The 24,566-nt window shown below is 40.9% G+C and overlaps 1 protein-coding gene across 1 annotated transcript in view; it reads right to left on the reverse strand.

The window, feature by feature from the left end:
- Positions 1–472: 472 nt before the first annotated feature.
- FGF9 (fibroblast growth factor 9) overlaps positions 473–24,566 on the reverse strand; it is a 29,054-nt gene continuing 4,960 nt past the window's right edge. The window contains exons 3-4 of the mRNA XM_074915496.1: positions 21,641–21,744; positions 473–3,690 (exon numbers count right to left, since the gene is read on the reverse strand). Coding sequence (XP_074771597.1) covers positions 3,445–3,690; positions 21,641–21,744 — 350 coding nt within the window. The 3' untranslated portion in view covers positions 473–3,444. The remainder of the gene's footprint in view (positions 3,691–21,640; positions 21,745–24,566) is intronic.

The raw sequence follows: 24,566 nt of genomic DNA on the forward strand, positions 1-24,566 counted from the left end.
TGCTGCTTGCCCAGACAGATCTGATTCAAGTGAAATGCTAATGCAATTCTTGCCAAAAAGATATTCCACTGCTTTCTTCCAATCTAGCAAAGAGATATAGAAAATATTGATGGGTTTGGTCTTCCTGGAATTTTCTCACACCCTTTCTAGGAACAAGAAAGGACTTCTTTTTGCAATATTGTTATATTACACACATGCATGGTTATAAGAGAATGCTCTGAAGGGACGTCAAGCAAATAATACCAATTTTCAAAATTCTATATCAATGTATTTATACAAATTACAGAATTCTGTATGTATTTACACACCATTACAGAATATCAAGTATATAAGACCAATTGTTCTTTTGTTTTTCCCTCAAATTTTTCTTCAAGTGATTTTAGTGCTCAAGAAAGGTACCAGATGCACAGCACTAGAAAATGAAGATTTCTGTCTACAGCAGAGGAAGAGCAGCACTACAAGCCTCCCCACTTTGCCATGTCAGCTCTCTCCAGCCCTGTTTTAGCAGGATTCACATAAGGAACGGGAGGGCATCTGCACGCCCTCATGCCTTGGCAAAGGAGCTAAGCAGCACCCGGGTAATGATGGTTTTGCCCATCCCCCACAGAAAACAAATAGAAATAACTCATTTTACACAAGTGACCGAACAGAATCTGTGTTTGCTACCCAAAACAGGCCGAATTTGACCCAGTGAACCTGCAGGGAGTGGCAGACTGGACCATCCAGTCTCGCAATAATGCCTATGTTAAATTACACATTTCTGTATTTACATAAAGTCAGTATTTACACACCATTATGGGTTATTCGAGTAAATCGGTTACAGTTTATTGATATGGACTGCCATAAACTCATAACATTTTTCTTGCGTTTAATCCTTTCTTTAGAAAAATACAAAAAAATAAATTAAATAAAACATGTTAACTAGTAGTAATGATTTGCCTATGACTAAAAATCCAAGTCAATTTAACATTAGAACTCAAACTGTGGCCTAGTATTGTGGCCTCAACTCATGGTATTTTTAACCTTTGCAATTAATTTCCCGGTGTATGTCAGATTTAGTGAACGAGTAGAGAGTTGTAACTCCCTTCCTTGCGGTAGGGTTGATCTGTTTAACACCAGGCGATGAACCCTAGTCCTCCCCAGAAGCATGCTTTCTTTTCCTATGGTCCAGCATGGTTTTGCACCACCTGGACAAATGATTCACCACCCGGTTGACCCTCAGCATCCAAACTGCCTGCGGGTCTCAGCAGCTCCAAAGGGTTAAAAACAAACTTGTGGGCTGCAGTCGAAGACTGTAAATTCCTAGGCAATAACAGTCCCTAGACAAGTATGTCTAACTGTATCCTACAAATCAACTAACGTAATTCACATATCTTTATCATTCATAAACAATTATAATAAAATGCCACATTTTATTTAAGATTATTGATATCACTCGTTGAGACATGGCCCCCTCTCACCTGCTTGAGTACAGAAAGGTCATGTTCATTCAAGACACTAAGCCAGAGGTTATTCCAGAACAGAATTATGTTTCAAATAATATATATCACATGGACAAGAGTGCCTTAGAGCAAAAAGACTTAACTATGAACAGGCTACAAACTTATGTATAGCTCCTCGAAAGCATATCTGTGCTCAGCCTCTGTGCCTCTGCCAACAGCCATGGGTGTCAAAACCAGCCACGCTCCCCACAGATCCAATGGCAAAGGTTACACTCAATGTAATGGCACTGGATTCAAATCCTAAAGGAATACAACAACTACAAAATGCATTTGTCAGATGGACCTTACATGATTTCTCTCTTTTTTTTTTTTTTTCCTTCAGGGTACTGGGGAAAAAATGCCTTAATTCCCAAATAGTAACTGCTAATCAACGTGTTTGTGTGCTTAACATAAAATGCTACAATGCCTTAAATATTACATACTATCGGCTCACTTATGGTCCATGAATATTTGAACATACTTCAGGAAAAAAAAAAAAGTCTAGTACTGTCCCCCTCATTGTCATTATTGATAGAGATTTATTAGTTTCATTTTGCAAGTTTTACTTTAGGAAGGGTGCTAATATCATGTATTATGACAGTTCACACTGAAAGCAATTTTCCATAAAAGATGTTACAATGACCCCTATGGAACTTGTATAATTTCATAGTAGATAGTCAAGTGCACAAATAAACATGTTTACAAGAGTGATCCTGTTAACCCGGTTCTTGCCCTCTGAAATAATTATGTGCTATTTGTGGAATCTTAAAATTAGTACAATTGTTGGTATTACTTATGTTGTTTCTGGCATTCTGCTTTAGGGGAAAAAAAAAAAATGGCAAATTTATCATTTAGCTTTGGTATAATCTGCAATAGGTTTTAACAAGTAGAATGTATTCCAACCCTATATTTTCCACAGCTGTGAAGTTTACAACAATGTAAGAAGTCACTTTATCAGAGAGGAAATATTACAGACACAAAGTTGAAGACCCAGTTTTCTCTTTAATCCTCTGGGGGTAAGCTATGAAACAAGCAGTCAGAAGAGTGAGGACTCAGTGTCATGAGTGGTGTGCATACTTGTACAATAATACGGGCACAAAAGAGATTGTCGCCTTTAGTACATGAGGGTCACTAGAATTTATTATTATTATTACCTTTTTATTGTTGTTTTTTTTTTTTATCCATGCACCTTTATATTTACTTGCATGAATTTACCACAGGTTCATAGTGGCCTTTGCCAGTTTAATGCTTACAGAGCCTAAAGCTTCCAAAATGCCTATCTGGCCTGTACATATTTCATTAAAAATAAACTCTATATAATAAATAAATATATAAAATAAATAAAATGTTGCCTTTGGAATTTCTATAAATAAATTTAACTTTTTATTTTTATTTTTTTACTAAGAGGTCTTTGCTTTAAACTCAGTGGGGTGAGACCCAGAGAGCAATTAACTGAAAAGTCTCTTGTTTAAGTAAGACTGCACCCTCCATGCCTTTGTAAATGCAGCGTACACTTGAGCAGGCCACCAGCCAAAAATCCGGATGAATCAAAGTATGGCAGCTATGCTGATATATGATGAAGTACAACTGATCAAAAATTTAAAAGCGTGTCTATTCCCCAGCATGCATCAGGCCTTCCTCCTCCTCCTCCCCTTGGCTCCTCTCTCTCGCACTCTCACTCCCATTCATCCTCTCCCTTTCTCTCTCTCTCGCACTCACTCTCTCGCGCTCCCTCTCGTACTAAATCAAGCGAGTGGGCATAGGCTCTCCTCCAGGAGGACAAACCTTTAAGTGCAGAACAAAATCAGCATGTTCCATCCAAGCCTCCATCATACATTATGCATGCGACAAAGTTTGGCAACAGTGGAGCTGATGTGATGACACAGCTAATCAATAAGAACCCACCGCATGAAACCTTTATAGTGGTTACTTTTTAAGGGCTCAAGTGAAGGAATTGTCTTTGTCAACTTTGGCTTAAAATATCCTTATATAGTTCCGGTACTTTCTCAGGGTCCACTGGTCTAGGTAAAAAATGTGTAAATTTTTGATGCCGTTTAGTCCTAGTCCCTTCTCTTGGAGTCCCATCTTTATTTAACGCAACGTAGTATCGTCTTCCAGTGTCCACATGTTTATATAGATTTGAAGAATATGTGTTATACCAGTTTTCTTCAAACTGCTCTCTGAATACACATTCCTGGGTTAATTTTTCCTATGGAAAGAAAAGAAAAAGCAGTAAGGAGATAGATAGACACAAAAATAAGCTGTTTTTAAAAGAATTACTATTTTCACAGCTTGAAATCAGTACATCCTTGGTCAATTCACAAAATGAACTCAATATTCCTAGTTTTACCTAAGCAAAGTTGCATTGCTGAGTATTTCCTTAAGAAGTCATAAGGGTAGATAATTCTATGTGAAGAAAAAATTATTCTCCAAAAGCCTCATTCTCCAAATCAAAACTAAACCCAGATATTTTCATTTCTGATCATTCCAAAGCAGCTCACAAGACATGACTGGACTTATATAACTAATTGCTTCGATCATGAGTGCAGGCGTTCGAACAAACAGACAGAAATAAAGAAAACTAGAACTGGTTTGCAGGGCTGCAATACAATTTAGGGCCTTAAAACGTCTATGTCCTTTCATTGCATGGAGAACTCAATGTATTTCATTAATTTTAAAAGATACAGTTTACTATTATTTGTTTGGTTTATTATTTGTATCACAGAAGCACAACACAAGATGGCTTCAAACAGGAGCACAACCCCCTGGGCTGAGATTAAGTTAGGTGGGGAAACTCCTCCAGTCTTGCTTTACTGGGGTTGTCCTTGTGTCCTGCCCTACTGACAGGACCCACTGAAGACATCAACCATTCATCAGATCCCCCTGCCACAGACTTCCACTCCTTCCAGTTCACCCACTTATTCAGTCTGTGTGTACCTCTCTACATCCTTTTGGTTTAAATAGATGTTTGCTTAAAAAGCAGCCACCTGATAACCAGATTAATTTTAAGAAGAACTCACACAAATGACTGAGCAAGAAGACTGAAAAAAAGGTGGTGGAGCTCTAACATGGGAGAGCCTGGAAAGTCTTTTCAGCTGGCACAAAAAAATGTAATAATGATAATTTAATATATTTTTTCATAACAAGAGTTCTCACTTGAATGGCACTCACACCAAACTGAGCTTCCAGCTGAGGATCAATTTCTAATTATTACAAAGCTCCACACAACACAGACTTCTGTACATGTGGAAATTAAATCTTAAAACAGTCCTTTTAGATACATACATAGAGAGGGAAAACATAGAGAAGGGAGACCAAAGATCAGATGCAGCAAAGCACCTAAGCCATAAATGTGTACCTGAACACAAGTAAGGAGCCACAGCTCAAGCTCCAGTGCTCCCAAGAAGCCATCATCCATGGCTTAATCTAGGAGCTTCCCAAAACCCACCATCACTGAAGCGTGCAGCTTGCCCTGGGGCTGCAGTCACCTTTGGGGCCACCTCTGCTTCTTGGGACTCAGCTCACAACCCCTTCCCACAGCAATGTGCTTCAGCCCAGACATTTCACTGCTGCTTTGCATGGCAAGCATGCTGCTCCTGGAGTAGAGCTCTGCAGCCCAATAGGGTTGGGGACTGGGGTCCCAGCCAGGTCCAAGAAGCACCTTACAGGAGTCACCAAGGAACTATTCCATGTGGGGAGAACGACTTCTGCACAAGTGGAGAAAGCAAGCCAAGCACCCCTCTGCACCCCTCTGAACTGGGTACTGGCCTGCAAAGCCAGGGTCCTCCTCAGTGCCTAAAGGTTTGGGATTTGGAGGTTTCTTTGAAATTCAACCTGTGGCAGCTCCAGTAGGCAAAAAAGGCAGCAAGTAAGCAGCTCCTGACTTCCCCTTTGATGGGTACTGGGAACCTTATTACCCTTCAGGAAGGAGAAATCCCCTTCAGGACCAGGTTTTGGATGTTAAACATTTAAGTATTCACTACAGCAGTGGCCACGTCCTCTGCGACCTGGGTGGCTGTGGCTTGAACAGTCGCAGGAGGGGCCTGTGGCTGACAAGAAGACACCAGTCCCATCCTTCACACCCTCTCCTGAAGTTCGACCAGGAGACTTCCCTCCCTAGGGTCCAGATGAGCAGCACATGCGGAAATGTGAGCACACACATATGCTGGCTGTATATAACATTTTAGAGGTGTTTCTGACTATAATATTTCTAATGTGCGAAGTAGCTCATAGCAACACTCCATACTGGCTGTAGGGAAAACCAGCATAGATCTGTTTACATTAAATCCTTATCTATGGGCCAGATCCTGCAACCTCCTATTGATAATTGTCTCTGTGTCCTTTGACATCTAGAAACTGGAGCAGCAATGAGTATTATGGGAGCTCAGCAGCAGCTGAAAATTGAACACATTGCAGTAGCCCCCTTGTACAGAATCAGTGTATGGACTATTATAAAAACTACTCAGCTGCTGTAAAAATTGTCTTTAAGTATAGCTTTCATTAGTGTTTTATTTTGCATGAGAATTAAAATCACTTTGTTTGCTTTAAGGCAGAAGCAGATGCTAAGGGGTATTATATGCTGGGCCTATAGGTCCATGGGGAAAGAGAAGCTAATTCAAATTGGTGTCTTGCTCTCAGAAGGCAATAGGATCACATGACAAGCACTGCAGAAGCACTCCCTGCTAAAAATAGCAACATTTTAGGAAGATATTTCAGTCCTGTCTTGAATTCATTAATTATTCACTTCATCTGCATTTTTTTTAGCATCATCATAAATTTCTATCTTTGAAAGAACAGTACTTCCCCATGCCCTGAAGGGGAAATTTTAAAATAGCCTCTCTTTATCTGGCAGGTTTGATGGATCATGGCAGTGCTGTGGTACACTTAACTAGCAGACCTTGAATAAGAGCGTTTGCATTGTACTGTGCTCTGGATGAGTTCAATGGATTCCAAGCTTACAGATTCAATCTTCATTTTACAAGCTTATCCTGTTTTAACTTTTCATCCTCTTACAACACAGCTACATATCTTTTGTCCTTCATCAAAATTCTCAGAAATTCATGTATAGACAGTAGGCAAATACTTCAACATTAACTTGCAGAACTTGAGCAGAGCAATTAGGACGCAGGTTCAGATATGTAGGGACACTATCAATCACACTTTCAGAGAAGTGAATGTCTTTATAAATTCATAAACCATTTCCTTCTAGGACATCTAGAAATTGTGGTTGTAGTCAGGAGCACTGGAGTAAATCAGTGTTTGTGACTTTGGATCAGGCCCTGAAAATAATGCGGGGACCAAAATCCCAGCATATCCTTCTTCCCATGCCCTGGGAGATCCTTACAATAATGGCTCATCTAGTACCACAACAGACAAAAACCAGTAACCACTGGTCATATAGTCATCTATGTAGAATTATAGAATTCAGGAATTCATTTAGGTTGAAAAAGACCTTTAAGATCAGTGACTCCAACTGTTAACCTAACACTGACAAATCCACAACTAAACCATGTACTACCACAACACTACTTAACACTAATTTACACTCATGTTTTGAGCACACGTGCCTCTATTCAAGCCAGAAATTAGAATAATACAGGGGTGAGGCTGGTTCTCCTGCCAACAACCACCTTCTTGCCTCACCAACTTAGAATGGAAAAGTCTTGCTGAAAGCCTACTCCCCCAGTATGGGAAGGAGGTGTTTCCTGATTACAAGTGGCTTGCATTTCCCCTTCTTGCTCATAGTCAAAAAGCAAGATTTAGCCCTAGAATACAGTCATTTTTGAATACTTTTATTCTAGCAATTGACTTCTCTATCATTTTTCCAGTACCAAAACTTCCTTGCACCATACTTAATGTCACTAGATATCTTTGTCAAAGACTGACACAAATACCAAACACACTCAACTACAGCAGCTATGCAAAGCAAACTGCACTCCTGTGAAAGGTGAGGCTGCCTGCCTTGATCAAATCATTTATTTCAGGGGTCAGATAAGGAGGTGACCTCAAAATTATATAAATCATATGTTGTACCACATACCACATGTTTTCTTGGAGGACTGTCCATTGAGTATTGCACTACGAAGTGATCGATTCTCATTTTACTACATTTCTATGCTTTATCTCCTTTTTTTTTTAACCTGTTGTTTAATTCGTAACGTTCAAATAATCGAATTATGCAAAGATTCATGTATCACAACGGCAGAAACCCAAGGCAGATTTAATTTAGAAGTCTGCTAATGCCTGGTCAAGCAAGCCCAGAATCCCTTTCCCTTCCTAAATTCTCCACCATCTAACCAGGGAGAAAAATCATTATGTCATCCTATTTCCAGGTAGATTGATTAAAAGTGAGATTTTAAATCAATAAAGTACATAGTTACAGCCATCACAACATAATATTTGCCAGCTTATTCAAAAATAGACATCCCTGTGAAGCACCTAATTGGAAATAAGTGGAGATAGGCAAAACACATGTACACTACCCATAGAATGGTTTTATGACTCTAAAGAATGGTAAGACATTTGTGCTGCTTACGAGTTGAAAGCAAAGTACAGGATCCTGTATAAAACACATCAGTATTCTTTTTTCTTTTAAATAACCTTACAGAGCTAAAACTCCAATTTATTTTGTAGCCTGACAAAAGGAAACCCCTTCAGACCACCAGTCCTAAAATCACAACACATTTCATGTCTAGTAAACTATTCTGTTCTATGCCACACACAGTTTCCCCTTTTGCAGACTGCTACACTGATTAAATAGACACTTCACAAGAAAACACCTAATCTAGAAGTCCAAACAGCTATTAACAAGAAGTATATGTGATGTAGTCAGCACTTCCTACATACCTGCTGCACGTTATCACCATGTTAATCCACCCTGTCTCAATCAAATCATCTTTAAAAGTTTCCTAAATAAATTCATGTAAATCCTTCATTATGGCTACATGACGTTAATAAAAGTTGCGTATTTAGTGAAGAAAAACAACAACAAAAAATTCCTATTCTCTTCCAAAGTGGTTTTCTTTGCTGCTCTGCCTACAGACACATATGCAGTTGGCCCTTCCCATGCTGTAATGCAATCAGCCTCTAGAACAGACTACTTCCAGCTAATAATTAACACTCATCCAGAGCTGTCATAAATAAAGGTGTAGTTCAGCATTTGCTGTGGTGTTGTCTGATCTCCCATGTTAAGCCTGTTAGTCTCTGGCTGGGTGGACAACCTCCAACCACAATAAAAAGGCAAAAAACGTGTCTGAGCCATGCCACTTTCCAAGTTAGACAGCACTGTGAGGCAAGTTCTGCACACTGAGTGTCTGACTTGGTGAATGTCAGAGTTTTCTTTGAACAGTTTCTCCAAGTAGTGTTTTTTCAGAATGCTTTGTTTAATAATTTGATAGAACATGAAAAAAATAGAAGAGGAAAAAAAAGTCTGCCAGGAGAACTAGCTCACTGTTTGTTTGTGTTTGTGTCAGTGCTTCTCCACAAGCACTTCAGAACAACAGCAGGAAATCCTGAGGGGCCAGAAGAGAGACCAAGCAAATAGCCAGGCTGCCACTCACATGCATTTCATATTTCATGGCACTTTGTTTAAGACGATGGGAATTAGGCAAGTTGTCCTAGGAAAACCACAGTTGGGCAACTGCATTCTCCCTACCTGAGGCCACTTTGTACCTTCACAGAGATGGAGCATTCATCTTCGTTTCTCCTCCTAAACTTCTAGTGAATTTGTATAAAGTTTTTATTATACATAAATCCCCACTTACCAAAAAAAAAAAAAAAAGTGTGACCGTTCTGTACTACTGCCATGGAGCAGTTATGAGCATGCTTAAAAATTAATATCTTTCATAGAAAAAGCTTGTAAAGTTCCCAAGATCAGGCAGAACCTGGTCCCCTTGGGAGCGTTATCATCAAAAGCCGCAATAGCTACACAGATACAGATGCCATGGTGCTTCCACGTCCCGATGAAGGCTACAGAAAAGTAGAGCTTCCTGAACAAAGCAAGCAGACTCCAACATCAACAATAAAATTCAAGGAAACTGTCAGCATGGATTTAATTGCTTCTCCCCTTTGCCCCACTGCCCCTCTTTTCCTCCTCCCTTGCTCTCCACACCATCATGGACCGCCTCTGGAGGAACCAGACTGGGATCCAGCACTACACTATCCCAAGGTTGTTTACAGAGCTCTTCTGACATGAGCTGCTGGAGGATGAGATGCCAATTAGGCCTCCATCCATTTTTGCCACTGCCAAATCCACAGCTCATGATTTTACTGATATCCGCCCCTTTGGGATTTCAAGTTTGCAGCATCTGTCAAGCTTTAAGCATGCCCTCCCTGGACATGGAATTGTTAAAGGAAGAGCAACCCCACTGTGCCTGAGTTGCATCTGCCAGCACAGGCTGTCTACCAGCAACCATGCTTATGTCCATAAAGGTTTTGTTTGGATCTGCCCAGCCAAGTGGATTAGATGAAAACTCATTTTCACCTAAACACCCAGCGTCTGCTTGTGCTGCTGTTGGAAGTCATGACAAAGCTCCAGGGACACGCCTTGGGCCACGTAAGCTGTCACAGTGCCATTTCTCTGGAAGCTGAAGAGCTTCCTTCTCTGCACAGAGCAGGACAGGGACGAAGTCAACTCTTAAAAAACAAAATAAACAAGCAGGTGTGTCCCCCTCCCTTCTGCGCCAGCAGAACCGGGCCCACACTGTGCCATTTACTAGTCACACTTCTGACCTCTATTTTATTTTTGGTTTCCCTGGCACAATCAAGAACTGCAGTCATCAATGTTATCTAAGCATCTAATTCATAACGCTTGGCTGAACCCTTCCAAGAATCAGAAAGCAAGGTGGTATGCAATCTGATACAGGGGCCAGAGCCAATTTTTAAAAAAGACAGGAGAAAAGTTCCCATCAGCTTAAATGGAACTTGGATCAGGCATGCAATGATAAAAAGGCAACAAATATTTTAAGAACTAAAAGAACCATTTCAGGCACGCTCAGATTTACTGAAAGCTGTAACTTGACCTACCCCGGCTCCCCACTCCACAAATTCTCTTCTATCAAAAGACAACATGTATGTCAAACCAGGGCTATTATCCTACAGCTACACACACTCTCTTCAGCCTGAAATACTAGTTAAGCTTTTAACTGAATAGAGATTTTTAAATAAAACATGCTTTCCTTAAATACAGCTAAGATGAAGCATAGCATCAAAGTGGTTTTTCAGTATTTTTCACTTTGCTTACAGTATTGTTTACTTTATTCTCTAAGCACAGAACACTGGGTTAAAGGAAAGCTAGCCCTCCTTCAGCAGAAAGTGCTGCCTTTTGCAGGAGCAGCTAAACTCACATGCTGAAAGACATTGTAAAGTGGATGATAAAAAGCACTTAACCTACATGAGTGTCTACACTCAGTGAGTGCCCCCCAAACTGGATTTATCCATCCTTAGACAAGGACCTTATCCCTCAGCTACAAGGTATCATCATAAAAACAGCAGAACGCTCAGGGCCCTTCATAAAACACTTTGTCATGGGGACCAAATAATTAAAATACATATCTAGTGATGAACATGTATGCTGTAAAAGTACTTCATGTTTTATTCTTTCAGGAAGATGATTTGGTCAAGGACTGATGAACAAAAGCCTGTCTCAATATTTTGTCACTGATTTTATGTAAAGGTACCTGCTAAGTGTTAGCTCAGAGGACAAGCACATTACTGACCACATTGTCATTCTGTATGGGGGTAATCAAATAAACAAAGCGTCACTGACTCACATTTTGGAAAGATCCAGTCCTCCTCACTGAAATTCCAAACATCCCCTAGAGTCTTGGAAACCGATACATTTGCCAGAGATATTTTTAAATCTACAGCGCTTTGGTGGGCAGTACAGCAAAGGGTTGGTGTTCTAAGATCTTTACCTGGCAGGACTCAATATCATATGCAGTTTAAGTTGTTTAAAAATGAGGCCTTTTAATTTCTCACATTTTTTGGACACAAAGGAAGGCCAGCATTTCAAAGAGCTGCTGCTGAATAAAAGATGTCAGGTTTGCTCTTTTAGACAGCAGTGCTCCTCCATCGGCAAACATTTCTTGTAAGAGGTCTCGCCAGAGATGACTCTGGACACTTCCCCCATCTCTTTTCCCAGAGGCAATCCCGCCATAAAGCCATGGATCTAGACACACAATTGTTAGAATTTCACTTTCTGAGTAAGACAAAAAAGATTTCCCTAAGATTTCTCAGAAAATCCACATATCTTTGGTGTTGCTATGCCCTGACTTAGGTTCTCAGCGACAGAGCCGACCCAACCTTTGGGAAACACTGGAGGAAGTTGGGTGGCTCTGCTCCTCTGTGAGCCCCTACTCCTCACACACACACACACATCAGTGGACCTGTCTTTCAGTGGGTCAGACTTTAGCCATGCAGTTAATTTCAGCAGTTAATTTCAGCTTTGATGAGAGAAGTTGTCAATCTGTCAGAAAAAAAAAAAGATATATAATAACAACGTCAACAGAACTGGTGACTGAAGAGCTCAAAGACCAGGCAGTTGGTCTACTGGGTACCAGCAGCACAGGGACCTTCCAAAGAGTTCAGATTTTTAAGGTATAAAGAAAAAAAACCTGATTATTTTACTTAAATTTTACAATATTTGTATATTCTAAAATGATTCAAAGGATTTTCCGGAAGTCTTCCCCAATAAATTTCCTATTCCAAGTTCAGATTACACACTAGATGCCGTCCTAACAAAGGCATCAGCAGGCCAAAATCCCCCTTGCTATGCAAAAGCAATAAACATTTACATGTTAAAAGACTGTCTTTAGATTGCAGACTCTCATGGGCAGGAACCCTGTCTAGATTTAGGTTTTTAAAATGATGAATACAGTAGAGCTCTTATCTTGATTGGGGTCTGCTGACACAACCATAAAATTAATTGGTGGTTTTACAGGAGCAGGTCTAATCCTGACTCCATTGAAGTCAATGGCATTTCAACCATAATAGAATCAAGTCAAAATTTCTCCTGAGTCACAGTTGCCTTCATAATTGTATTAAATTTGAAGAGTAAAGTTTAGCAGATTAAAGATACACAGCCTGGGCCAGACCTCAAAAGCATGCAGCATCCACACCAGAAGCCAAGTTTTTCCTCAGCAGCAGACATGGAACACAAATTAAAAATCTGATCTTGAAATCAAAAGTAACAGCAGAGGTCTGCCTTTAAAAAAGAAATGAAAAAAGAAACTGAGGGGCTTTATAGAGGGGGGAAGAATGGATCTGCACTGTAACAAGCTTTATTTCTTAAGCTTTTTGAATGCAACACAAATGAACTGCATACTGCATATCACCAAATAAGCCCCAGAACATTCAAACTGCAAAGCAAATCTGAGCCTAGAGAAAATCCCTAATGAAGTCCCCACAGGGCAGACTTCTTCTACTCTGTCTCTGAAAATGATGAATGGTAAAATGAGAAAAGAGTGCCACATTCACATCCCACTGGCTCCTGAGTCAGAAACAGAGCACATCAGATCTTTATCTGATGCAGCGAATAATCCCCAAGCATATCTCAGTATGTCACTGCTGCTGATACTCTTTTAGCATGTCACTTCAACATAGTATTCTCAGATCAACTGAAGACACTGAACCTTTTCACACCTCCGTATCGTTAACGGGGCTAGGTCCAGAAACATTCGGGGCTGCAGCGACTCGGGAGCTACTCAACTGCGAAGAAGTGAATCTGAAGATATTCAAACTGAACATGCCCCACACTTCCTCGCTGGGTAGGATTTGGGTTCGCAATGCAGTTATGTCACTTCAACAACTGCTCACTGTCGACAGTGTGGTACTCAACTCCTCTCCCATCCCACACTGCAGCTGATCCTCCCGTTGAGTACTAGTGCTTCCCCAAACAGGCAACAAGCCAGTTCAGGAAGCTAAACTGTCAGAGAAGCAACCCTACAAAAAAAAAAAAAGCTTTCTTCTGTGGCTTTATATTCTGACAGGTCAGATGGGTGCTGGTGTCGGAGCAAGGAAGGAAGCAGAAGCACACAGCAGAGGCGGGGAACCAGGACTGCCCTTTCTGGAAGGGGGTTTCTGCAAGGTGTTAGATCACCTCCTTGCTTCTCCTCAAGCAGCACCTCTAATCTCTGTTTTTGTAAGAACACAAAATTTGAGACATCTTTAATTAGGGGAAGGCAAATCATTAAATTAAGGTTTAAGCAGAATCTTGCTTTACCAAACCTTACTTTTATATGTACACACAGACACATATATAAATTAATCTAATACTTTCCTGTCCCAGGCATGTAGAATCCAAGTTCAGTACAGAATTGAAGACCAAGGTAAGGATATTACTGGGAGTTTTCTCTCGTATAAAATTATCCTCAGATCTAGTAAGCATCTGGAATGAAGTCCTCAGAGGAAAATCAAAGACCCACAAGACACCATTAGTAGATGTCCCTCTTTGGTGACAGGTGTTATAATCTGTGAAATTCTGATACAAAAAACAGACTAAAGCCTTAGTTTAAAAAGAACTACAGTATCTGCAGTGTCTCACAGAGCTTTCTCCCACATAATCTGTGTTAAGCATCTGGATTCACCTATCAATTCTTCCTACACCAGTATCCACATCTCAAAAGACCTTTTTTTTTTCTACAGAGTCTCATATCTTGCTGAGTGGGTTTAAGTTTCTCTCATCCCCAACACTGGTACCTGTGAGGAACACCATTTAACAGCACCCAGCTTTCAGCAAAGGGTGCCCATCCTATTCAGAGAGAGGCTATCTGCAAAGGTGAAGTAGATGAGATTGTAGACAAATCTTCCCAAGTAACTAAAGCTTCAGGGCTTTTCTCAGACCTATGTCTTTCACAAAGAAAACATCCACAATTACAAAGCTGTTTCCTACTGTACAGCACAGAGAGAAAACATTTATGCTTCATCTCCCACCTCCCTGCAAATACTCCTCAGGCCAGCTCAAAATCTTACTCCTTCATGACCTGAAACTTCTTCATTATGGAGCCTAAGCTTTCTTGTGACCTATTCAAACCAATTCATTCTTGTCCTCTGTTTCAAGGACTTTTTTCTCTCCTTGGTGTTAAACCTCAATGTATTTACAGAGACCAAGGGCATACCATCTCATTTTTCATTCTGCAGGCTAAATAAACCAAGATCTTTAGACTATCATTTGATATTTTTTTCATCCCTCTGATTATCCCAGTAAGCTCTTTCTGCACCTGTCTGAGTTTCAATTAATCTTCTTTAACACAGGTGACCAACTGCACTTTGCATTTAGACTGGATCCTACCAGTGTCATATGCAGTGGCAGTGATTGAGCTCTCCCTGAGCACCACGTGTAAACATTTTGGACATTTTAGGTCATCACATCCCTTCTATGAGGCTGCCTTCTGTACTGAAGATACTCCTCAACTTTGCAACAATTTTAATAACACACTACTACTTTTTTTATGATAAGATGTTTAATGTCCCTAATAAAAAACAGGGAATAAAACCAGCTCAAGGATCAACCCATAAAAACTCCACTAATAGCTTCACTCCAGTCCGATACTTTTCAACACTCCCCACTGCTGCCTTTTCTTCAGTTTTTTCACCATCTATCATCCAAGTCTTCTACTAACACCCATTTTACCCACTGTAGCAAATGCTCTCTTCTGCAGGTCATACCTAACACAACCCTGCAGATTAGCACAACCGTATTTCCTATTTCTAGAAAAAGAAATTCCTACCAAAATAAAATAGTAGGCTTGCTTGAAACTATTTATCTAGCTTCAGTAAACTCCCGTTCCCTTTCCATTTATATAGCTAAAATGTTTTTGCTTTATATTTTAGTATATGTTTCAGGGTCCCAGTCATCTTTATCGCAGCAATTTCCATTTTATCCCTGTGCTTCCACACCTCTAAGACACATGCTTTTCTGCAACCTGCCCTTCTCCCATTCCTCACAGACCCTCTGCCAAGCACCCACAGCCTATTAGTCTTCAGATCCTTCCTAGCAGTTTCACCCTTGCTGGGATAGATACCGTTTCCACAGGATTTCTGCATCTCTAACAATGTTTCAGGTTTCCCTCACATTCAGAACCATAAGCACCTTTGGAACTGGTCCTCTTCAGATCTCAAAGCTTACCCTCTCATATTAGCTACAGGCCTGCTTCTTGCAACTCTTCTGCTTAAAGTGGATTTACTCAGGAAGACACAGGTATCTGTTACTGCTAAAAGACACCATCGGGGTTTTGATCACAGGAGTGCCAGGTTTTCCTGAGCAATGCTGCTCATGCAGAAAGCCTGGACCAGTCCTTGCAACTCAGCCACCTCAGGAATTTCCCTCTGCCTCTCTACCATTTGCAACATTTATCAAAAGGCGCTTTATTATTTTAGACACAAACAGAAGGGTGTTAAACCTGCTGCTGTAGCCATTATGCCTCCTGGGATCTGACCATTCTCATCCTAGAAGTCTGTGCCTTCACTCAGTGAAATTGCATTTAATTGTCCCTCCAGAAATTGCTGTGTGCTGCATCTGTCCTGTTTCCAGGCTCACCTCAGCCACGGGCACCTGCATGTACACTGACAGACAGATAATCTAGATTATTTTAAAAAATAAATAAATAAATCTGAAGCATATGGAATCGCTTTAGATCGGAGGTGTTTAACACTAACAGGAAAGTGTGAATGATACTGCAGGGTAATTTATTTATCTATCCTACTCTTAGATATCTGTAGTGACCATATATTTGTCCCAAATTCTGTTTCCAACATGCACCTTCAAACCTGTTTTTTAATTCATGCTGTTTCCATTCACCTTGACCCACCATTTGAAGGGCTGAGCAATTCCCTTCCCTTATTTGCATGGGAACATAAAAGATAATTTTAGAATGCAGCAAAACAAATCCTTACTTAGACCAAGCAATTCTGAGTTTTGAAAAACCGAAAAATTGTCCTTTATTTGTCAAAAAAAAATCCGTTCACCCATCTTTGTAGCTGCATAGTCCTTCCAGGACCGTGGGCACCCAAACAAAAGCACAGAACTCTGCAGGTGCAGTTTTGCTGCGACAGTGAAGAGGCATATCATCACCTCCCCGCAGACTTACTAGGAAAACATGCTTCTTCAAGGACAGTACTCTCTCCTCCTCCACCCACTCCCCAGTAGTTTTAGGAACAAAAGGCGGGTTTAGTGTCCCCAAAACATTGAGACAAGCAAGTTTTCAGTTAATTTTTGAAGGACAGCAATTTATTGCCCTGTTACAAGCAGTCCTAAATCTGACTTTGCTGCACACACCCTCTAAGTCTGAAAGTGAGGAGCCTCTCTCCCTGGCTGTACATCTTGGCTCTTTGACTCTCTCAGCACATGAAGCCTTTCTCTCTACCCTCCCTTCCAAACACTCCTAGCCCTCTCCCCCTTCCCCAACAACTGCACTGTCTCCCCTCCCACCTCCCCCCCCCCCTCACAGCTCCCCCTGTAGCTGCTTCAGATCTTCCAACTCCCAATTTTTCTCTTGAGCGTCCAACCTGAGCAGCCTTTTGTCACCTGCCAAGAACACAAGAAGCAACACAGACACCAGCATTTCACAGAATCATAGAATGGCCTGGGCTGGAAGTGGTCTTTAAAGATCATCTATTCAAACCCAGCTGCAACAAGCAGGGACATCTTCAACTAGACCAGGTTGCTCAAAGCCCCGTCCAACCTGGCCTTGAACACTGCCAGGGAGGGGGTATCTACAGCCTCTCTAGGCAACCTGCCCAGAGTTTTCACCACCTTCATCATAAAAAATTTCTTCCTTATATCTAGTCTGAGTAGTGGGGCAAGTCCACATCTATGGGAGATCGGTGGGGCAGAGATGGCAGCAGTGGGATGTAGCACAGCTCTCTACTGCAGGAGAGCCCAGGACAGTGAGGGAAGCTGAGGTGAGGGTGTCCCATTGTCCTGCTGTGCTAGAGGTAGCACAGGACTCCCTCAGAGGACAGCCTGCAATACAACCAATGGGCTCCCTGTGGTATGGGTGGCATCACTGCCTGCCATACAGGTGCCAACTGTTGATATTCCCAAGGGCAGTGGTGCAGGGCAGCATGAGGGTGGGGAGAGCCCATGAAGGTCGTGAGACTGAACAGAAAGACCTCCCTCACCCCATGGCATGGCACTGAGGAGCACAGCTAAGACAAATTTGCTAACACTCTTGTCAGAGGTGTTGGCAAGAGCCGTTTGGCTCTCTGTAAAGACCTCAGAAAGGTCTTTGTGTCTCATCTTAACACCCTTTGGGTCCTATCTGTAGTTTGGATTTTTCCTCCTCTCCAGTGACAAGCACAGTAGGTGTTGTGAAACATGATGAGTCATAGCTGCAGCTGCAAGGGGAAGGCAAGGTAAAGGGAGAGCAGGAACAGAGGGAGATAGGAGGGAAAGCTGCTCACACCAACCAGCCTCCAAGTCTATAGCTATATAGCTATGTAGCTACCACTGGCTTCTCTGCAGTACCACATACATGTATCTTCAGCTTTCCCTGGCTAAATCTGTGGGAACTTGAGAACAACCACCTTATGTTGTATGTTTCTGCCTGAGAGCAGCATGAGAGTCACTGTGCTCTTTTAAGCAGAAGATGCAGCAGAATTTCCCCCCTGTAACAGTGGCAAGTTGGGAAGTTTGTCAGGCAGCTAATCTAGGAGGAAAGAAGCACTTTGAGAAGGCCAAGAGTAACATGCCTGGATCAAGATATGCTGAAACTGCCTTTACTGTTGCCTTTCACAAAAATTGGCAGCAATCACCCATTCTGGCTGCTCTGCTTCACCATATGTCTGATCTCCAGTGGCACCACAAATATGCTGGGAAAAATTTTCCTGTGCCAAATGTTTCAAACATAAATATAGAAGGAGAGGAGTCTTTTAGGTCGCTGATTTGATTCACACCCAATATATTTTTCATACAGTAATTTGAATATAAATATGATAGTGTCATAGACACAGGGCATCTATTCTGGCAGTTTCAAGTGCTGCGGTACCAAATGCCTGCAGAAACACACCTGCTTCGATCCACAATGCTGATGTAGAGCAGGATCAGGTATTTCTTAGGCTGTTATTCAGTTGTGCATGGGAAACAGTTTTCCCACCTTAGAAAACACATTCACAACCTTGTAAGTGTACCTGATCCATGACAAAGCTGATGCTTTTCATGGTCCTTGGTGAAGACGGACCCGCCTTCCAGCACAAGGACAACTTGCTGATGCTACAGAACAGTTCAAGTGACTGCTCTGCTTAATTCAGGTAAAAAACTTGAACCTTAGCCTATCATGTATCAGTATCAAAACTAATTTCAGTTAAAATGATCTCCTCTCTCTCCAGAAAAATAATCCTGTGCTGGACTGTGCCCAGCTTCTGGTTCAAACTGCAACATTTACTCCATTGGAGAACTTCATTTTCAATTAACTGCATTTTTTTGACCAAAAGCAAAACACTGTCACTTAAAAATGTCCAGCCAATTCTACATGAAAATCTGCTCTGAGGCCTGCTTATCTCAGTGTTTCTATGAGAGCTGACAGTTGCTGAAATATAGGCACTAGGATTGCTAGTGTTGACAAGGCTTTAAAGCATCATCACGCTGAGTAGCCATTAGAGGTTATATTTCATTGGAAGTAATGTAATTCAATTATCATCACTCTTTATTATGTCCCATCTCTGGAGGCTGACAATAAGCCGTATCATCCATCAGATTTTAACCTGAACTTTGAATTCTGGCCCTATAGATTGCCAGTTCTCCATTATGAATGGCTTCATATTTTTAGCGTCATTTCTTAGGGAAAAGAGGTTATCCAATTATATTGTACATCCATCTGCCTGCCTGTCTGTCCTTCCTCAGCTTTTCAACCAGTTTCAATCAGGAGGCAAAGGTCTTCAAGAAAATTAAGTTCCTATCAGCTTTGCAACTAATCAGAGGCAGAGTAAAGAAGAGAAATCATTTGCACGTCCCACTTGGGAGTGGTGAGCTATGTAATCCCTGCAAACTGACAGTCTGGTGAGCATGGATAGCTAATGTTGTCTCTTTCTCCTGGACAGCTCTTTCTCTATGCAAGAAACACAAAAGGCTGGGGAATTTGTGTTACTGCAGGGACAGAAGGTCAGGGAGACCCATGTCTTGAACTGTGAGACACAAACCCCTAGGAAAACAGGCTCCTTTTATAACTGCTGTTCACGGAGCAACTATTTTATTAACACAGTGAGCTTAGCAATTTACAAAGAATTTCTTGTTCATATTTCTTCAGCAAAGAATGTTTTGAGTAATTCGCTCTGACAGTCAAACATATTGAAAACACAAAACATAAATTGCATGGAAAAGTGATGTAACATTTGCTTTCACAAGTTTATGCATTTAAGTTCTATCGATAACCACATTTTCTTTTTCTGAATATCTGAAGTGTAGAGTAACTGATTCACTGTGTTTAAACGATTACTCTTACTGATGATTATCAACATTACTGATTCATATTACTGTTGTTGTTCTGCCTTTTTGCTGCCTAACTGAACCATAAAACACTCATGACTTCTCCAGTTCCTCATCCTATTCATCAGCTACACAAGGATTGTAACTTACGACAATTTACTCCCCACAGGCAAGTTGTTTACATCTGTCATAGCATCCATTCCCTTTCACTCTTCCTCTCCATCCTCCCAACCTTCTCCTCCTCCATACTGCCATTTATGCCAAATCCCTTTTCTTTGGCCTTTCCCACTCACTGGTTCTCACCACCTCTGCATCTCCCCTTCTCCCGTGTCTACACATTCTTCATCCCAGCCTTGCCCCTCATTCTACCACCTCTTTTTCTGCCTCCCACATACACTGTCATGATCTGTACCTTCTAGCTTTCTCCCCTAGCCTGCTCTTTGCTCGGAAGACAGTCCTCTTCCCCTCTCTACCTCCCCTCTCTCACACAAAATGTTCCTAGAAAGAGATCAGTGAACTTGGACACCCCTATAAAAACGCTTCTGCTGGACCTTCCTGGTCTCACTTCCTCACACTCCTCCATGGATCATGTATATGGAAGCTGGACATCCCTCGTGCTCCTTCTGTTTTCACCTGCCCACTCATCACCATCTTCTGATGTTTCCTCCCACTCTCATTGATGTCCCACTTAGTTATCTACCCATCTTTTCCCCAGTTACCATTACTCCCCTCTGACACAGATATTTTCAGATACACCTGAAGCTACCATCACTTCAACTCCTTTTTGAGTGTCTCTCTTTGCAATGTTTACACCATCAGTTGAGCATTGACACCTTCTCCTCTGTGCTTCTAATGGACCCCACAGCCTCTCTTCACATTAGACATTTGTTTACCCTTCAAACCTGCCATCCTCTTCCTCAAATACAACTCTTCTCTAGTCCTTGTCACCTTTGGAAGTTGATACTTTACTGCTTTCTACTATTTGGGGAATTACCTCATTGATTTCAGATTCCCCCTGCCCACGATCTACCCAGGGTGTGAACCCCAGCGTACATCAGAAGTCTCAAGTATTCGCAGGTAAGAGTCATGTTGCACATGCGTGTGTGCATGTTTGCACACACGCATGTAGGCTGGTTTGCCAGCCTAACTCCCACATCTGAAAGATCAAGTTTTACTCCTCCCTCACACCTCACATTCCTGCTGCCAACCTTCAGGGAGTAAGCACCAAACTTTCAGGGCAAGATGACCAAGCCTCATGCTCTCATTCCTATACTTTTTATATCTTTTATCCACAGCTTTTTTCTCATTTTCTCATCCACATATGCCACCTTTTACCTTCCCCTCTACTTTCTTTTGTCAATTCCTAGAAAGCTCTCTGCCTAAGCACAGAAGGCTGTAACTTTGTCTTGTTTTAGGTCTCTACTGAAAGGACACATTTACAAATATTACAGTACATCCTTTAGTCTTCAGTGACCAGCTCTGGCCATCAGTCTCCATTGCTTGTGTCTAAATTCATATCCATTTGTGTTATCGCTCATTCTTGATTTTGTCACCTTTTTCCTCTCCCATATTCATTATAGCACCCACAGGGTCTTGGTTTCGAATTAGATTGCAAGATATTTAGAGCAGTAAAAAGTGCTTGTACAGCACCTAGTGCAACGGGAGCTTGTAGGAGTTAGCAAGTATTTTTCCCACAGAATGTAGGGATCATGACTGCCCAAGGCTAGCGGGAACTTACCGAGCCGTACAGTTCCCCTTTCTCATTCATTCCAAGGTAGAGTCCACTGTCGACTCCTCGGATGCTGACCAAGCCCACTGCTATACTGATAAATTCCAGTATACCTACAAAAGGCAAGGGAAAAAACAAACAATGTACATATTTTTCCATTGAAAGATACTTTTTTTTTTCAGATGTGACTGATCCCTGAGCGACAAGCAGCTATTTTCAAAGGTGTTTTCCCATTCCCAGAGTTGTTTGGACAAAGACAAGGAACAGATGAATAAATCTTAAAGTATGATACTCAAACAGTGAAGAAGCCCCTTGAGTCTCTGCTAGAATGATGCATTGCAGACGGCTTTAACGTACCAAATTAAAAGATTACTCTCAATCTTTCTCATCATTTATAAACATGGATCTAAAGCTCAGTCATATTCTGATTTGCACAACAAATAAAATATTTCAAAGAAAATAACCCCAAGTTTTTAGACTGCCAAAATTAGCAGTATTAAAGAGCCTATGAAATTTGTCTTGCAAAATAAATTCTGAAAACATACATTTGAATCAGAATTGTGACATAAAAATATTACACATGGAACCAAAAGATCTCATTGCAGGCATCAGTGAATTAGGAATATGAGGAAAGACTTTCTCACTGTATGATCTTCTAGAGGCTTGACAAATGAAAATCCTTAGTATAGTCCAGTCTCACACATTTCTGCCTAGATAGTAACCATTCTGTCTGGTGTATTATCTTTTACTCATCTCAAATTCAAAAATTAAAATATTCTAAACCTAAGTAGCAGTGTATAAATGATTAAGTCTTACCATGCACATAACAGCAACCTCACACAGACATCTGTGCACTAGAGATGAGAACATTTTGCAGAGAAGTGGGCACTGCTTCGGTAAAGCTCCTAGGTTCAGCATCAATGTGCAAAGTAGAGCAAGTATCTGTATCAAATAGCAGCTCATCTGGTTCTGAGGGTTTGGGGATTTTTTGGCAGCCTTCCCTGCAAATTGCTTACCTTTCCAAGGGGGATGCTATCAGCCAAACCCTGCATAAACGTAGAAGTCTTGTGGAAAAAATGGAAATTTCTTTCTATTTGGGAATGCTCATGTAAGACTGCAGTGATCTCACAGGAGTTGTCCAGCAACGTTCAGAAGCACATTGCTGCATTACACTACTTTCTGAGCCACAATATAAAGCAGAGAGTAGCATTTTCAATATATTTTGTAAATGTTCATGTAACTATTTTTAAAGCTTACTGGAAACTATATTTACATGGAATAATAAAACAACAATATAGTATGTGTCCAGTCTCACGTGGCCAATAAAAAAGCACTTTCATGGATTTTTTTAAACAATTAATTTGGCATCTCCCACAAAATAGTTGTGCACTAATCAATAACAGGCATGAATCACATAAATCTAACACAGCACAAGTTGAAGCCAATAGTGAAAATTTATAGCCAAGCTAATGTAAAGATGAAATGTATTCCCTGTAAGGGACTATTGATCATTACCTTATATATTATTCAGTACTACAAACACCATAGTCTTATTGTTTTGATAACCCTGTTTTGGGGCCTGGGCATCTTAAATTATTCTCTACATATGCACAAATAAAAATTACGGGCAGGAAATATTTTGTAATTATGGAATATTTTTTTTGGTAATTAAAAGTGGTAGCATGCTGTTTATCTGGTATATCTAGTATCTCAGATACAATCGATCCATTGAAACAATTTAAACTTTCCCATTATATCTGGACATGCAATACTTAGAGATTTCTTACTAAGGCTCTTTCTGTAAAGCTTTTACCAAACTATCATATTACCTGGTACATATTACCAAGCAATTTTAACTGAGGTTAAATCTTATGTTAGGTGTGTATTATACCATACTATAGCTAGGTTAGTAAGTCTGGCATCTTTCACATCAGTATAAATGTAGACTTTAATTGCTGTCCTCACTTCAGATATTTGGGTGCATGCTGCTTAGTGTGTCAAAAGAACAAAAAAGCACTGTGAAATCCTATTGTAAGTGCAGAAGATGGATTCAAGGTACTTGGCAAAGAGTATCCACATACTTGATATCAGAATAGAGACTTCTTCATTTGAAATATTCAAAAGCCAAGTTTTATGTGCCATGCTATTAAGTCCTTCAGGAGGGGCCAAGCATGCAGCCTTACACAAGTCTTGCCAGTTTAAGGATTGCATGATTTGGCCCAACTTTCCTGTGAATATTTTCACTGTATAGTTTCATAATATACAGATAGTACTTAGGACCTGAACCAGATATTAAAATAGATATTCTTCTTAGAAATGAGGCTGGACCAGATGAAAATCAGGACAGCTCCATACTTTAAAAGCTAGGGCCTATTTATAGCTGAAAACCAGAGAGAAAATAACTGTCTCAGTACATGGGATGCTGAGTATCTTCTTGTCAGACAACGAGCATTTTCTTTAATGAAACCCCTTCAAGGCAAAGATCCACTCCTCCACAAAGAGGTTAGAAAAAAAGTTTTGGGAAAAGTTATTCTTTACATGTTCACATGAGCCCTTCACGCACCTTATTCCACATGTTCCAACTTGGACCACACTAAATGGCAGCAGGACACCAGCCAGACCGTAAAGGCCAGTCCTGCTTCTCCTGCCAGGCTGACAGGAGGGAGGAGGTGCGTCGCTCACACAACGTGAAATTTTAACTTTAATCTAGTTAGCTCTGGTGAAGAACTGACCTGCAGAAGCATTTGCCTTGGCTTTAAAACAATGAACATCTCTGCAACTACACATCTTTTTGTTGTGCTGCTCTGCCCTTTGCACATTTTTGCCTTTGGCTATATACAGGCTCTCTTTGTATTGCTGGATTGAAGCGGTTTAGCTTCCACTCAGCACCCTAACACACCGTCAAGGAACACGATAAACAAGCATCTCTGCCAGG

The sequence above is a fragment of the Athene noctua genome, chromosome 1 (genome assembly GCF_965140245.1).
Source record: "Athene noctua chromosome 1, bAthNoc1.hap1.1, whole genome shotgun sequence".
Lineage (NCBI taxonomy): Eukaryota > Metazoa > Chordata > Aves > Strigiformes > Strigidae > Athene > Athene noctua.